We start from the raw sequence: 13,495 nt of genomic DNA on the forward strand, positions 1-13,495 counted from the left end.
GGGCAGATAGTGTTGAGGAAGCAGGGAGTCTGCAGAAGGATTTGGACAAGTTGGGAGAATGGGCAAAGAAGTGGCAGAAGGAATACAGCGTAGGGAAGTGTACAGTCATGCACTTTGGTAGAAGGAATAAAGGCAGAGACTATTTTCTAAACGGGAAGCGAATTCAGAAATTGGAGGTGCAAAGGGACTTGGGATTCCCAGTATGGAATTCCCAGAAGGTTAACTTTAGATTAACTTGAGTCAGTAGTAAGGAAGGCAAATGCAATGTTAGCACTCATTTCAAGAGGATTAGAATACAAAAGCAAGGATGTAATGCTGAAGCTTTATAAGGTGTTGGTCAGACCACATTTGAGGTATTTTGGGCTCCATATTTAAGAAAGGATGTGCAGGCATTGGAGAGGGTCCAGAGGAGGTTTACAAGAATGATCCCAGGAATGGAAGGGTTAACATATGAGGAGTGTTTGATTACTCTGGGCCTGGGCCTGTACTTGCTGGAGGTTAGAAGGATGAGGGGGGGGGGGGGGGGGGGGTGGATCTCATTGAAACCTACTGAATATGGAAAGGCCTGGATAGAGTGGACGTGGAGAGGATGTTTCCAGTAGTGGGAGAGTCTTGGACCAGAGGGCACAGCCTCAGAGCAGAGATGAGGAGGAATTTCCTTAGCCAGAGGGTGGTGAATCTGTGGAATTCATTGCCACAGACATCTGTCGAGGCCAAATCATTGGGTATATTTTAAGTGGAGGTTGATAGGTTCTTGATTAGTAAGGGCGTCAAAGGTCACGTGGAGAAGGCAGGAGAATGGGGTTGAGACGGAAAAATAAATCAGCCATGATTGAATGGCAGAGCAGACTCGATGGGCCGAATGGCCTAATTCTGCTCCTATGTCTTATGGAAGGGTGGAAATAGCGAGAGGCTGGGAGGAGGGGAAAGAAACAGGGTGATGGGGGCTGGGGTGGGTGTAGGAGGAACTGGGTAGATCAGGGGGAGAGAGAAAAGGGACAGAGGGAGAGCAGGTTACCTGAAAATGGAGAATTCATTGTTCATGCCAACAAGTTGTAGAGTACCCGGGGGAAAACGAGGTGCTGTTCCTATAGTTTGCAGTTAATCTTACCCTGGCAGTGGAGGAGGCCGAGGACAGATGGGTCAGTGTGGGAATGGGGAGGGGAATTAAATTGGCTGGCAACCAGGAGCTCCATGGTGGACAGAGTGCAGGTCCTTGGCACAGTGGTCTCCTTGTCTGTGCTTGGTCTCACCAGTATAGAGGAGGCCACATCAAGAGCATTGTGTGTAATAAGGTTGAAGGTGGTGCTCTACCTTCCTCTCCTATCAGATCCCACCATCTGCAGCCCTTTGTCACCTCCACCTATCACCTCCCAGCCTCTGTCGCTACCCCCACCCTCCCCTTCTCCGTCTGCCTATCACCCTCCTCACATGGATCCACCTATCACCTGCCAGATCTTGCTCCGCCCCTTCCCCTCACCTCTTTATACTGACTATCTCCCCTCTACCTTTCAGTCCAGGTGAAGGGTCTCGACCTGAAATGTCGACTGTTTCCCTCCACAGACGCTGCCTGACCCACTGAGTTCCTCCAGCAGTTTGTTTTTTGCTCCAGATTCCGGCATCTGCAGTCTCCTGTGTCTCCATGAACCCTCAAACCTCCATCTCAGAAGGTGGAGCGTTTCCACAGGCTGAGTGGTTGGTTCTTTGTACAGAAACCTCTCAAGCCATGGATGCTCTGGTACACAGGTTAGCTCCTTATTAGCAGTGTCAACAGGTACTCTATATGAATAATTGCTCGTAACCCACACATAGCTAAATGCTTTTCTTCTGTACAAGTCGGATAGTGACTAAGACCCGTAAGCAGTAGGTCATACAGGGGCAGCTCCATAGTATTCCTACCCCTGTCCCCATCACTGTGACTGTCAGAAGGAAATACAAGAAGGTCCTTCAACAAAAATCCACCTTGGAGAAGTCAGGAGTTAAATCGTGGCAGTGCTCCCAACGCGCATCAGGTTTAAAGGATGAAAAAAGTTTGGGTTGTTTGAAATTAACCTTCCGAGCCATGAATTCTGATTAAGTTATAAATAATCTTGTGAAAATTATACATCTATCCTTTCAGTTCTTGTCACTAACCCTGGTATTAGGTACACGCTTCAACTAAAACCTCCTACAAATCCATGCCTTGGAACGCCTTTCCTCACTTATCCACTGCCCAGTGCCAGATTATGACCCCTCTCTAACACGCCTCAACTTGTTTTTCTGCGTCAGAGGCATTCAGGAGAGCCAGCTGCTGCGCCAGCCAAGAACTGAAGGCTCCTTCCTTGCATGCCAAGGCAACAGCACGGCTCGGTATCACTGCCCTCGTGTGGCATGCAGGACACATTAACTTCCCTGTCAGTGCAGCCATGAAAGGCTGCAACACACGGCAAGACATCATTCTGGAAAGCACAAGCAGAGATCAAGGTCGACCTCACTGAGACAACACACCTCACAGTGGATCTGAAAGCTTCAAGCTGAACTAGTTATTTGCTGGAAGAACATGTCTTAACATTCAGAACTTGAGGCAGTGCTTCACACTAGGATTCTAATGCCATGCCTGGCTGGTAACACCAGTGCTAGCACCATGATATGCTTCCCCTTACCAAACCTTTCTGCACTTATACATGGCACTGTTCTGTATCCTGATTACTGAGCACTTTAAGATTGCAGGGAGTGTAGAGCGGACTTACCAGAATGATACCTGGACTCTTAAGGATTAATTAAAAGTGACACTTCTTTGAAGATGAACGGCTGCTTTGATTTAAGCTTTCAAGACATTATGTGGAACTAACAGAGCAACAGAGACCACTTCCACAGGCTTGGGATCTGCCATTGGTGGGTATGGTCTAAAAATTAGAGGGAGACCTTTTAGGAGTGAGATTATGAAACACTACAGACAAAGGATGATGGGGATATGGAAAACTTTCAAAGCCTTCGGCATTTGATGCAAGACCAATTGCTAAATGTATACCTAAAATTTAGAGATTTTCGTTAACTTAAGGTTACAGAGAATTTGGGGCAAAGGTAACTAGCTATAGTGAGGTCATGGGGTCGAGGGGATGAGTTACTTCCTGTTCTTCTTCTTATCAACGAGAGAAGACTTTGCAGAGCTTGAGGCTGAAGCATTATATATCCATCACCAAGAAACAAAGGCCTTATCACAGAAACAATAGCTTGTCTTTATATTGTCCCAAAGCGTTGCGCTGGAACATTATCAAACAAAATTTCACAGCAGGTATTTAATTATGTATTACAGTCAATAACCAAGAACTGGGTCAAAGAGATAAATTTGAGGAGGCGAGTGAGGTGGAGAAATCCTTGTGCATTTTAGAGAGGAATTAAGAAGGGGTTTAAGAAGAAACAAACCAGGTGTTGTAGAACTATAGAACACTACAGCACAGAAAACAGGCCATTCGGCCCTTCTAGTCTCTGCCAAAACTTTATTCCGCTAGTCCCATTGACCTGCACCTACTCCATAGCCCTCCAGACCTCTCCCATCCATGTATCTATCCAATTTATTCTTAAAGCTTAAGAGTGAGCCCGCATTTACCACGTCAGATGGCAGCTTGTTCCACACTCCCACCACTCTTTGAGTGAAGAAGTTCCCCCTAATGTTCCCCCTAAACCTTTCACCTTTCACCGTAAAGCCATGTCCTCTGGTACTTATCTCTCTTAATCTAGGTGAAAAGCGCCTACTCGCATTTACTCTGTTTATACCCCTCATAATTTTGTAAACCTCTATCAAATCTCCCCTTATTCTTCTGAGCTCCAAGGAATAAAGTCCTAACCTGTTCAATCTTTCCCTGTAACTCAACTCCTGAAGACCCGGCAACATTCTAGTAAATCTCCTCTGCACTCTTTCAATCTTACTGATATCCTTCCTATAGTTAGATGACCAGAATTCCGGGATAATCCTACAAGAAGGTTCAGCTGTGCTTTATGTGGTCCAACCAGATCAGGATGAATTGCTTTGTCCCTGGTGTACAGCCAGGAAACTCAGCAAGTCCCCTTTGACACTCACCAATTTTTATAGGGGCACCATAGAAACCATCCTATCCAGAGGTATCAAGGCTTGATACGGCAACTGTTCTGCCTAAGGCTGCATGAAATTGCAGACAGTTGTGAACACAGCCCAGTCCATCACACAAACCAGCCTCCCCTCCATTGACTCTGTCTGCACTTTCCGCTGCCTTGGGAAAGCAGCCGACATAAACAAAGGACCCTCCCACCACGGTCATTCTCTCTTCTCCCCCCTTCCATAGGGGAGAAGATACAAAAGCTTGAAAACACGCACCACCAGGCTAAAGGACAGCTTCTATCCCACTGTTATCAGATTCTTGAACGGACCTCTTGTACGATAAGGATGAACTCTCGATCTCTCAATCTACCTCGTTGTGGTCCTTGTACCTTATTTGTCTACCTGCACTGTACTTTCTCTGTTCTGTAACTGTAACACGATATACTGGATTCTGCTATTGCTTTTCCCTTTGTACTACCTTGATGTACTTACGTTTTGGAATGATCTGTATGGATGGTATGCAAAACAAAGTCTTTCATTTTATCTCAGTACATGTGACAATAATAAATCCATTACCAATGCTCATCAATATGTTAAAATAAATCTAGGACTGAAATAGGTGACTGAAAGGTTCATACTGGAGAGATAAATATTTGACACTTGGGCTGAGACATCAAAGGACCACCATCCTCTGTTTCATACTTCTGGATGTGTTTAGAATCCCATTATTTGACAGAGTAGAAATTCTCTGGTATTACTGGAATTATCCTTTATCAAAATCCATTTTAACCAAACATTCCCACACTGTCACAGTTCATTCTCTTTTGCTTCCATTTCCTTATGGAGCAATAGTCAGTGTTTTATTTAATAATTCATGAAAAAAATGGGAAATACAATTTAATCTGGAGAAGTGCAAGGTGATGCAGTTGGGAGGTGCAAGCAGCAAGGGAGTGTAAAACATAGAACACTACAGCACAGTACAGGCCCTTTGGCCCACAATGTTGTGCCGACATTTTATCCTGCTCTAAGATCTATCTAACCCTTCCCTCCCACATAGCCCCCCATTTCTCTATCATTCACGTGTCTATCTAAGTCTCTTAAATGTCCCCAATATATCTGCCCCCACAACCTCTGCCGGCAGTGCATTCCACACACCCATCACTCTCTGTGTGGAAAAAAAAATTACCCCTGACATTCCCCCCTTATACCTTCCTCCAATCACCTTAAAATCCCCTCGTGTTAGCCATTTTCACCCTGGGAAAAAGTCTCTGACTGTCCACTCGATCTATGCCTCTTATCATCTTGTACACCTCTATCAAGTCACCTCTCGTCCTCCCTCTCTCCAAAGAGTAAAGCCCTAGCTTGCTCAACCTATCCTCATAAGACATGCTCTCCAATTCAGGCAGCATCCTGGTAAATCTCCTCTGCACCCTCTCTAAAGCTTCCACATCCTTCCTATAATGAGCCAACCAAAATGAACACAATACTCCAGTGTGGTCTAACCAGAGTTCTATAGAGCTGCAACATCACCTCAGGGCTCTTGAACTCAATACCCCGACTAATGAAGGCCAACACACCATACAACTTCTTAACAACCCTATCGACCTGCGCGGCAACCTTGAGGGATCTGAGTACTAGAGTAATGATGTCTTGCTCCAGTTATATAGGGAATACAGTTATACAATGTTTAGGGAACACTCTGATAGCCGTGGGGAAGAAGCTGTTCTTGAGCATAGAACATAGAACATTACAGCACAGTACAGGCCCTTCGGCCCACAATGTTGTGCCGACATTTTATCCTGCTCTGATATCTATCTAACCCTTCCCTCCCACATAGCCCTCTATTTCTCTATCATTCATGTGGCTATCTAAGAGTCTCTTAAATGTCCCTAATGTATCTGCCCCCACAACCTCTGCCGGCAGTGCGTTCCACGCACCCACCACTCTCTGTGTAAAAAACTTACCCCTAACATCCCCCTTATACTTTTCTCCAATCACCTTATAATTATGTCCCCTCGTGTTAGCCATTGTCGCCCTGGGAAAAAGTCTCTGATTGTCCACTTGATCTATGCCTCTTATCATCTTGTACACCTCTATCACCTCTAATCCTCCCTCTCTCCAAAGAGAAAAGCCCCAGCTCATTCAGCCTATCCTCATAAGACATGCTCCATGTGCACAATACATGGGCATATATTGAGTGGTGTGGGGCAATAGAAGGACTATAAAGTGTATGTCGACAGATCCTTAAATGTAGCACAGAAGATCCGTAAGATGGTGAAAAAGGTACACGAGATTCTCTCATGATGCAGATACTGGAATCTGGAACAAAGCACAAATGCTGGAAGAACTCAGAGGGTCAAGCAGCATCTGTGGAGGAGTAAAGCTGTCAGTTCATGTTTCAGGTCGAGACCATGCACGAGGGTACCTTCAGCAGAGGAATCAAAAACAAGAGATAAATACTTATAATAATCGGTAGAAGGACTAAGGGAGGGTCCTGGTGCAGTGTCTTGACCCAAAACATTGACCTATACCTTTTGCCTCCACGGATGCTGTTTGTCCTGCTGAGTTCTTCCAGCGTTCTGTGTTTTGTTGCACAAGATATACCCTCCTTGATTAGCCAAGGCTCAGAGTATAAAGCGAGGAGGTTACAGCAGATATACAACACTACTTGAGCATGACATACAGTTCATGCCATCACGGATGTGACTGTATCGCGCAGGATGCAGAGGTGATTTACCAGGATTGGGAAGGCTATGAGGAAAGACTGGATACACTGAGGTTGTTTTATTCTGCAATGGAGGAGGCCGAGGACTTAATTGATGCATGTGATGACCTCAAGGGGTCCAGACCGAGTACATAAGGAGGGCAGTGGAGAGGCAAAACCAAAGGACAAAGATCCAGAGTCATTGCTGGAGGGGAGACGAGGAAAAATGTTTTCACACAGTGTTGGGGTAAGTCTGAGATTCACTGCCTGAAACTCAAATGACGGTTCTTGGATGTATCCCTGAAGAGCTGTGACCAGGTACAGGGATCAGAGTTCTTTTTGACCAGGGTGGACACAACAGGCTGAAGAGCGTCCTCCACTGTGGTCAGTATCCTCTGATTTGATGACCTACCAGGGACCTCAGTCATGTGTGGAGAGTGGAGAAGCTGGAGCTGTTCTCTTTCGAACAGGAGAGGATTAATACAGTCAGAGAGATTTATAGTGCGGAAATAGGCCCTTCAGCCTATCGAGTCCCTGCTGACTATCCATTTTTTAAAAATTCTCCCCACATTCTCATCAACTCCTCCTCAGATTCTCCCACTCACAAGAAACAATTTACAACGGCCAATTAACCTAGCAACCAGCACATCTTTGGGATGTGAGAGGAAACTGGAGCACCCGGGGAGAACGTGCAAACTCCATACAGGAAGCACCCGAGGTCAGGATCTGACCCTGGAGCTAGGAGGCAGCGGCTATGCTGGCTGTGCCACTGAGTCGCCTGGTGGAGGTGATCAAAAATACAAAGGTCTTCTCCAGAGTACATAAAGAAATTGACTTCCATTGCACAAGAATAGAAAATGCTGGATAAACAGGTCAGGAGGCATCGTGGAAAGAGATACAGTCTGTGACCCTTTGTCAGACCTGGGAACTTCCAGCATTTCCCATTCCCTGTTCTGACAAGGTGCTTCTCTCTCCACAGATGCTGCCCGACCTGCTGAGTGTTTCCAGCGTTTTCGGTTTTTGTTTCAGATTTCCAGCACCTGCAGTTTTTTTTTTGATTTTCATTTTTTTGTTTCCATTGGCAGCAGAGCTGGTAACCAGAGAGCATGGAATTAAGCTAATTGGAAGACCAGTGGGAAGAGAGGGAGAAATATTTATGTGGTGCAACCTGCCCTGGTGGTGAAATCAAGGTCAACAGGAACATGCGAAAGGAAATTGGATTAAAAATCAGCGGGTCAGGCAACATCTGTGGAGGGAAATAGACAGTCGACGTTTCGGGTCGAGACCCTTCATCTAGACTGAAAGAGTAGAGGGGAGACAGCCAGTAGTGTAGTGGTTAGTGTAACGCTTTACAGCGTCAGTGACCCAGGTTCAATTCCCACCGCTGTCTGTAAGGAGTTTGTATGTTCTCCCTACGTCTGCGTGGGTTTCCTCCGGGTGCTCCGGTTTCCTCCCACATTCCAAAGATATATGGGAAGTTGTGGGCATGCAATGTTGGTGCCGGAAGCGTGGCGACACTTGCGGGCTGCCCCCAGAACACTCTACGCAAAAGATGCATTTCACTGTGTGCTTCGACGTAAATGTGACTAATAAAGATATCTTATCTTAAATGCTTGAAAAGGAAAAGTAAAACTACAGAGCTGCTGGGAAAGAGCAGAGGAGTGGAATTAATTGGAGGATTCCTCAAAGAGCTAGCACTGGCATGATAGGATGAATGGCCTACTTTGCTGTAGGATTCTATGATCTGCATGAGCTACTGGCTCTAATATTTTGAATGCGTGGTCAACTGTGAATGCCACAGACAGGGAACTTGGTGTTGAAGTATGCACCAGAGGGAATTCATGAGCCTCTCCTCTCCAGAGCCCAGGTCTGTACCTTACTCGGGAAGCCCACTTCTCCCGACCCTGTACAACATCGATGGTCCGTACCTGTTTGGCCTCTTGCAGGGAGACGGGCTGGAATGCGCAGAATTGGATGAGCTGGTGCTCAGGGTGCTGTCGGGGCTACTTAACGAACACACGCGGTCGATGTTCAGCGTGCTCTGGCAAGCTTCGCAGTCCGGGCTGCCTTTACAACTGCAGTGGGAGGTTCAGAGAGGGGACAAGAAAAGAGCATCACACCTCAGATAAAACAGAACAGTTTGCGACAAAGCAGTTGTTCCCAAACCTCCCCCCACCGCCCCCAACCCCAGAACCATCTCCTCCCCTCTGCCAGGTTTCACGGCCCTTCTGCTGTTCCACTGAACCCCTCTGGACACCACTTGTGGAATCACCATGTAAAATTTGCCCTTGCACCATCACCCTTCTCGTCACTTGATCTCTGTGGCCCTCTGCACTTTGACCCCCCTCCCCCTTTATCCATGCCAAAAAATGTTGAACAATTCTGTACAAAGTCGATCTGAGGCTCGTTAAAGCTTCTGATCACCTCTCCTGATTCCTCCTTGTGTATCTGGGTACCAAACATTGAGAAGACTCTTGAGAAATGCCTTGGGGTGGGGGACACACCAAATAAAAGCCAAGTGATGCTAATGTTAACCTGTGCCTACTCTCCATCCACCCACATTACTGAGTTTTCTAGCACTGTCCATTCAGATTTCCACTATTTGCTGTCTTTTGCTTTTATTTTGGTGTTCCAACCCCTGGCAGCTATATTACTTTCAGGATGAGTCAACTTCAGAGACAGTCAGTGTACTGTTCCCCATCTTCTGGAACTACACACCTGCTGCACAGGAAATGGTGGACGTGTCCCCTACAGAGAATCAATCCCGAAATATTCCCCTATCCAAGGCTTCGCTACCACACACACTTCAGCTGTGAAAACCACCAGTGAATATTTCACATTGGTGTATCTTTCCACATTATTTCCCTAAATGTGTTGAGTGTAAAATGCTGGGAAATGTCTTTCCATGCACTGTGAACACCTAGAGACCTTATAGGGGTTTATAAAATCATAAGGGGCATAGATAAGGTGGATGGCCACAGTCTTTTTCCCAGGGTAGGGGAGTCTAAAACTAGAGGGCATAGGTTTAAGGTGAGAGGGGAGAGATTTAAAGGGGACCTGAGGAGCAACTTTTTCACACAGAGGGTGGTCCGTATATGGAATGAGCTGCCAGAGGAAGTGGTTGAGGCAGGTACATTTACAACATTTAAAAGACATTTGGACAGGTACATGGATAGGAAAGGTTGAGAGGGAAATGGGCAAAATGCAGGCAAATGGGACTTGCTCAGATAGGCCCTTTGGTCAGTCTGGGCGAGTGGCCTGGTCCTGTGCTATACAACTCCATGACTCTGGTGTCAACATGATTTTTAATGCATTCCTTCAAGGGATGTGGATGCTGCTGGCAAGGTTGGGATTTAATACCCATCACTAATTACCCCTGAACTGGGTGGTCCATGTCAAAGGGCGTGCGCACTAAGGGATCTGGAACCACATGCAGACCAAACTGAGGGTCGATTTCCTTCCCTCAAGTACATCAGTGAACCAAGTGGACCCTTCTCACAATGTGGTCACCAGTAAAGATATCAATTCCTTCAGAACATAGGAAATGGGTGAGGGTGTTGGGTGCCCGTCCCTCGACCCTGCTCCACCAACCACTGGGATCATGGTTTCAGCTCCATTTTAATCACTTCAAATTGCTCGGCTGGGATGGCGGGAGATGAACTTGTGATCTTGGCCACTGTGATTTTGTACCTGCATCAAGCGCTTGTAAAACAGGCATAATTTGGGCTTGATTTTGGCTCGTGGGCAGAAACTCATTAACATGTCACTTCCCCCTGGTTGTGTTAAGCGCTTGAAAGAAGTAACAAACTGGCGTTTCCAGAGAGCTTTTCATGACTTGGGAACATCCCACGCACAGTAACGTTCTTCCAATGTGTTGGGACTGTAGGAATTCACACACAGCAAACGCCCACAAAGAGCATTCATCACAAACAGCATTATTTTTGTTGTGTTATTGATTCAGAGATAAAAAATGGCACAGGGGAGAACTCTCCTGCTCCTCAACATAAAAGGAGCCCTTGGTTTCGTACTTAACTCTGTGTCCTGCTCCTGATTCTTGGCCTGTGCCTGCTCGAATGTTTAATAAGACCATGGGTGGACTGACCTTTTACCCCTTTCCTGCATTAGCCCGATATCGCTCAATTTCCTTAATAGCTAAAAATCTTGGCATTTCATTGTCTATCATCTCAATCAATGGATATTTTGAACAGATTTTCAAATTGCTCTTTCTTTCTCAGTTATTTTTCTAATTTGAAAGATGTCTAATTGAAAGCACATACCACCAGGCTCAAAGAAAGCTTCTAGCCCACTGTTATAAGACTATTGAACGGTCCCCAAGTACAACAAGATGGACTCTTGACCTCACAATCTACCTTGTTATGGCCTTGCACCTTATTGTCTGCCTGCACTGCACTTTCTCTGTGACTCGTTGTACCTCGGTACATGTGACAATAATAAACCAACTTAATTTAATTTTAAGGTAAAATGTAGAATGTTCGGGTATAGAGGAAAGATACGAGGAATTTTACACAGGCACCTTTCATGGGATTAGATCTGTGGGGTAGAATATATCGCTAATTGGAAGAGTGAGTTGGAATAATTATCAGAGCCCTACAGCTAAATTGGGTGGCTGGGGGAACAGGGCAGCAATAGGGATCTTTATCGTACTAGGTTCCCCAAATTCCCGCTGAAGTAGCAGAAGAGCTGGGAAGAGGTGACCAGGGCTGAATAAAGAGAAGCTGGGAGAAGTGTTGAGTGTGGGGAGGAGGGACTGAGCATCACTGGCCCACGCTGACCAAAGGCCCTGGACTGGTGGTGGTGCACAGTGAGAGGAGTGCATGTCATATCGTAGGCAGCAGGGTGGCAGAGGTAAGCAGAGGCAGGAGGGAAGGTTGAGGTGGGAGGGAATGGGAGTGGGTGGGATCTGTAATTAAGGACCCGGATTCTGAATTCGGTGGTTGAAATGGAAATGTGTTGGGGGGGTGGTGGGGGAGGAGGGGGCTTAAAGCAAGCAGAGCTCAACAAGAACAGGAGCAACAGATGGGTGGACTTGGTGCAGAGCGGAGACTGCAGCTGGTAATTTGGCCCAAAGTTTATTCTTTAGTTACACCTTGTGAGGTTTTGCATGGGAGAATTGTTCTAATTTTTTGACTGCTCCTGTTTATCTCGTGTCGTTACAACATAGAACAGCACAGGAACAGGCCCTTCGGCCCACAGTGTCTGTGCTGAACATGATGCCAAATTAAACTAAGTCCCTTCTGCCTGCACACAATCCACATCCCTCCATTCCCTGCATATCCACGTGTCTATCTAAAAGCATCTTAAATGCCTCTATCATATCTATCACCGCTGGCAGCGTGTTCCAAGCACCTACCACTCTCTGTTTTAAAAAAACTTGCTTCGCACATCTCCTTTAAACTCTCCTCCTCGCTCCTTAAAGCTATGCCCTCTAGTATTTGACATTTCTACCCTGGGGAAAAGATTCTGGTTGTCTACTCTTATCTATGCCTCTCATAATGTTATAAACTTCAATCAGGTCTCCTGTCAGCCCCTGATGCTCCAGAGAAAATAACCCAAGTTTGCCTAACCTCTCCTTAAAGCTATATAGAAGTGAGAATAGGAGGCTTTACTGACGGAGAGAATGCAGTGGTTGGAGGATCTCTCTCCTAAGATGCTGCCTGACTTGCCAAACTGGTTTTAGTTAATAAAGCGGTTAGAAGCTCATTTTGGGTGTCCAATGGGACGGAGGGGAGAGGGGGGATTTGAAATTTCATCTCAGTGACAAAGAACACTCCTTTTTATAAGCTCAGTCTTAAACAGGAGTCAGAAGCACACAGACAGAAGGAAGTGGTTTTATCTGCAGTATCAGGGGCCACAAGGTTTAGCTCGGTATTTCTTGTGAATGCTGCTGATATGATGCTATGTGCCTGTGATGCTACTGCAAGTAGGTCTTTCATTGCACCCATGCAGACATGGACTTGTGCATTTGACATTAAACTCGACTTTGACTTTGATTATAATCAGCAAAACCTTCACTGTCGGGTCTCCATCACTGACTGTCACCTGGCTCCTCGATACTGAAGCAATACATCTGAAGCCACAGGGTGGCGCCTGATGTTAATATTTTGGCAGCTGTGCAGGTAGCTGAATGGTGAATGGCTTCAGCACACCTCAATGGTGGCAGATTTGAGTTTGTGTGTTTCGTCAAATAAAAACTACCTGTGAAAGTATGCCAATGAGCAAATTATTCACTGGGTTCCAATGATTTTATCGGCACAGAGACACAGACTAACAATGAATCGTATCTATTTCCCCGGCTCTGGAGAAAGAGCAGGGAGTGTGGGCCTAACTGGATGACTGTTTCAATCAGCAGCCTCTGGCACTCTGTGGGCTGAATGACTTCTGTACAATGGGGCTGGCTGTTGGCCAGGATACTGGGAGCACCTGTGATCCGATCCTTGTGGTTGAAATGGCAAAAGAATTCAATCGGGTGCTCACAGCAGTCCATCAACTTCATTGTGGGGAGTTAGTTTAATTTTTATTTATCATTTATTACTGTCAGGATGTTCCACAATTAAATCAGTGAGCCCTTTTCCTATATAAAGAGTGGCAGAAACATGAACCCTGTAACACTACCTCAGACTATTTTTAAATCTCTCTTTCAACCTTGCAGATTAGTCGTTGTTCATTTTGTTCTTTATTTTTGTGCATATGTATAATTTACGTTAATTTAAGTT

The 13,495-nt window shown here is 45.9% G+C and overlaps 1 protein-coding gene across 5 annotated transcripts in view; it reads right to left on the minus strand.

The window, feature by feature from the left end:
• Nucleotides 1–13,495, minus strand: part of hipk3a (homeodomain interacting protein kinase 3a) — a 244,886-nt gene that overhangs the window by 16,337 nt on the left and 215,054 nt on the right. For all 5 annotated transcript variants that reach the window (XM_052029055.1, XM_052029053.1, XM_052029052.1 and 2 more), the window contains one exon: nucleotides 8,690–8,836. In XM_052029055.1, coding sequence (XP_051885015.1) covers nucleotides 8,690–8,836 — 147 coding nt within the window. The remainder of the gene's footprint in view (nucleotides 1–8,689; nucleotides 8,837–13,495) is intronic.

This window comes from Pristis pectinata, chromosome 14 (assembly GCF_009764475.1).
Source record: "Pristis pectinata isolate sPriPec2 chromosome 14, sPriPec2.1.pri, whole genome shotgun sequence".
Lineage (NCBI taxonomy): Eukaryota > Metazoa > Chordata > Chondrichthyes > Rhinopristiformes > Pristidae > Pristis > Pristis pectinata.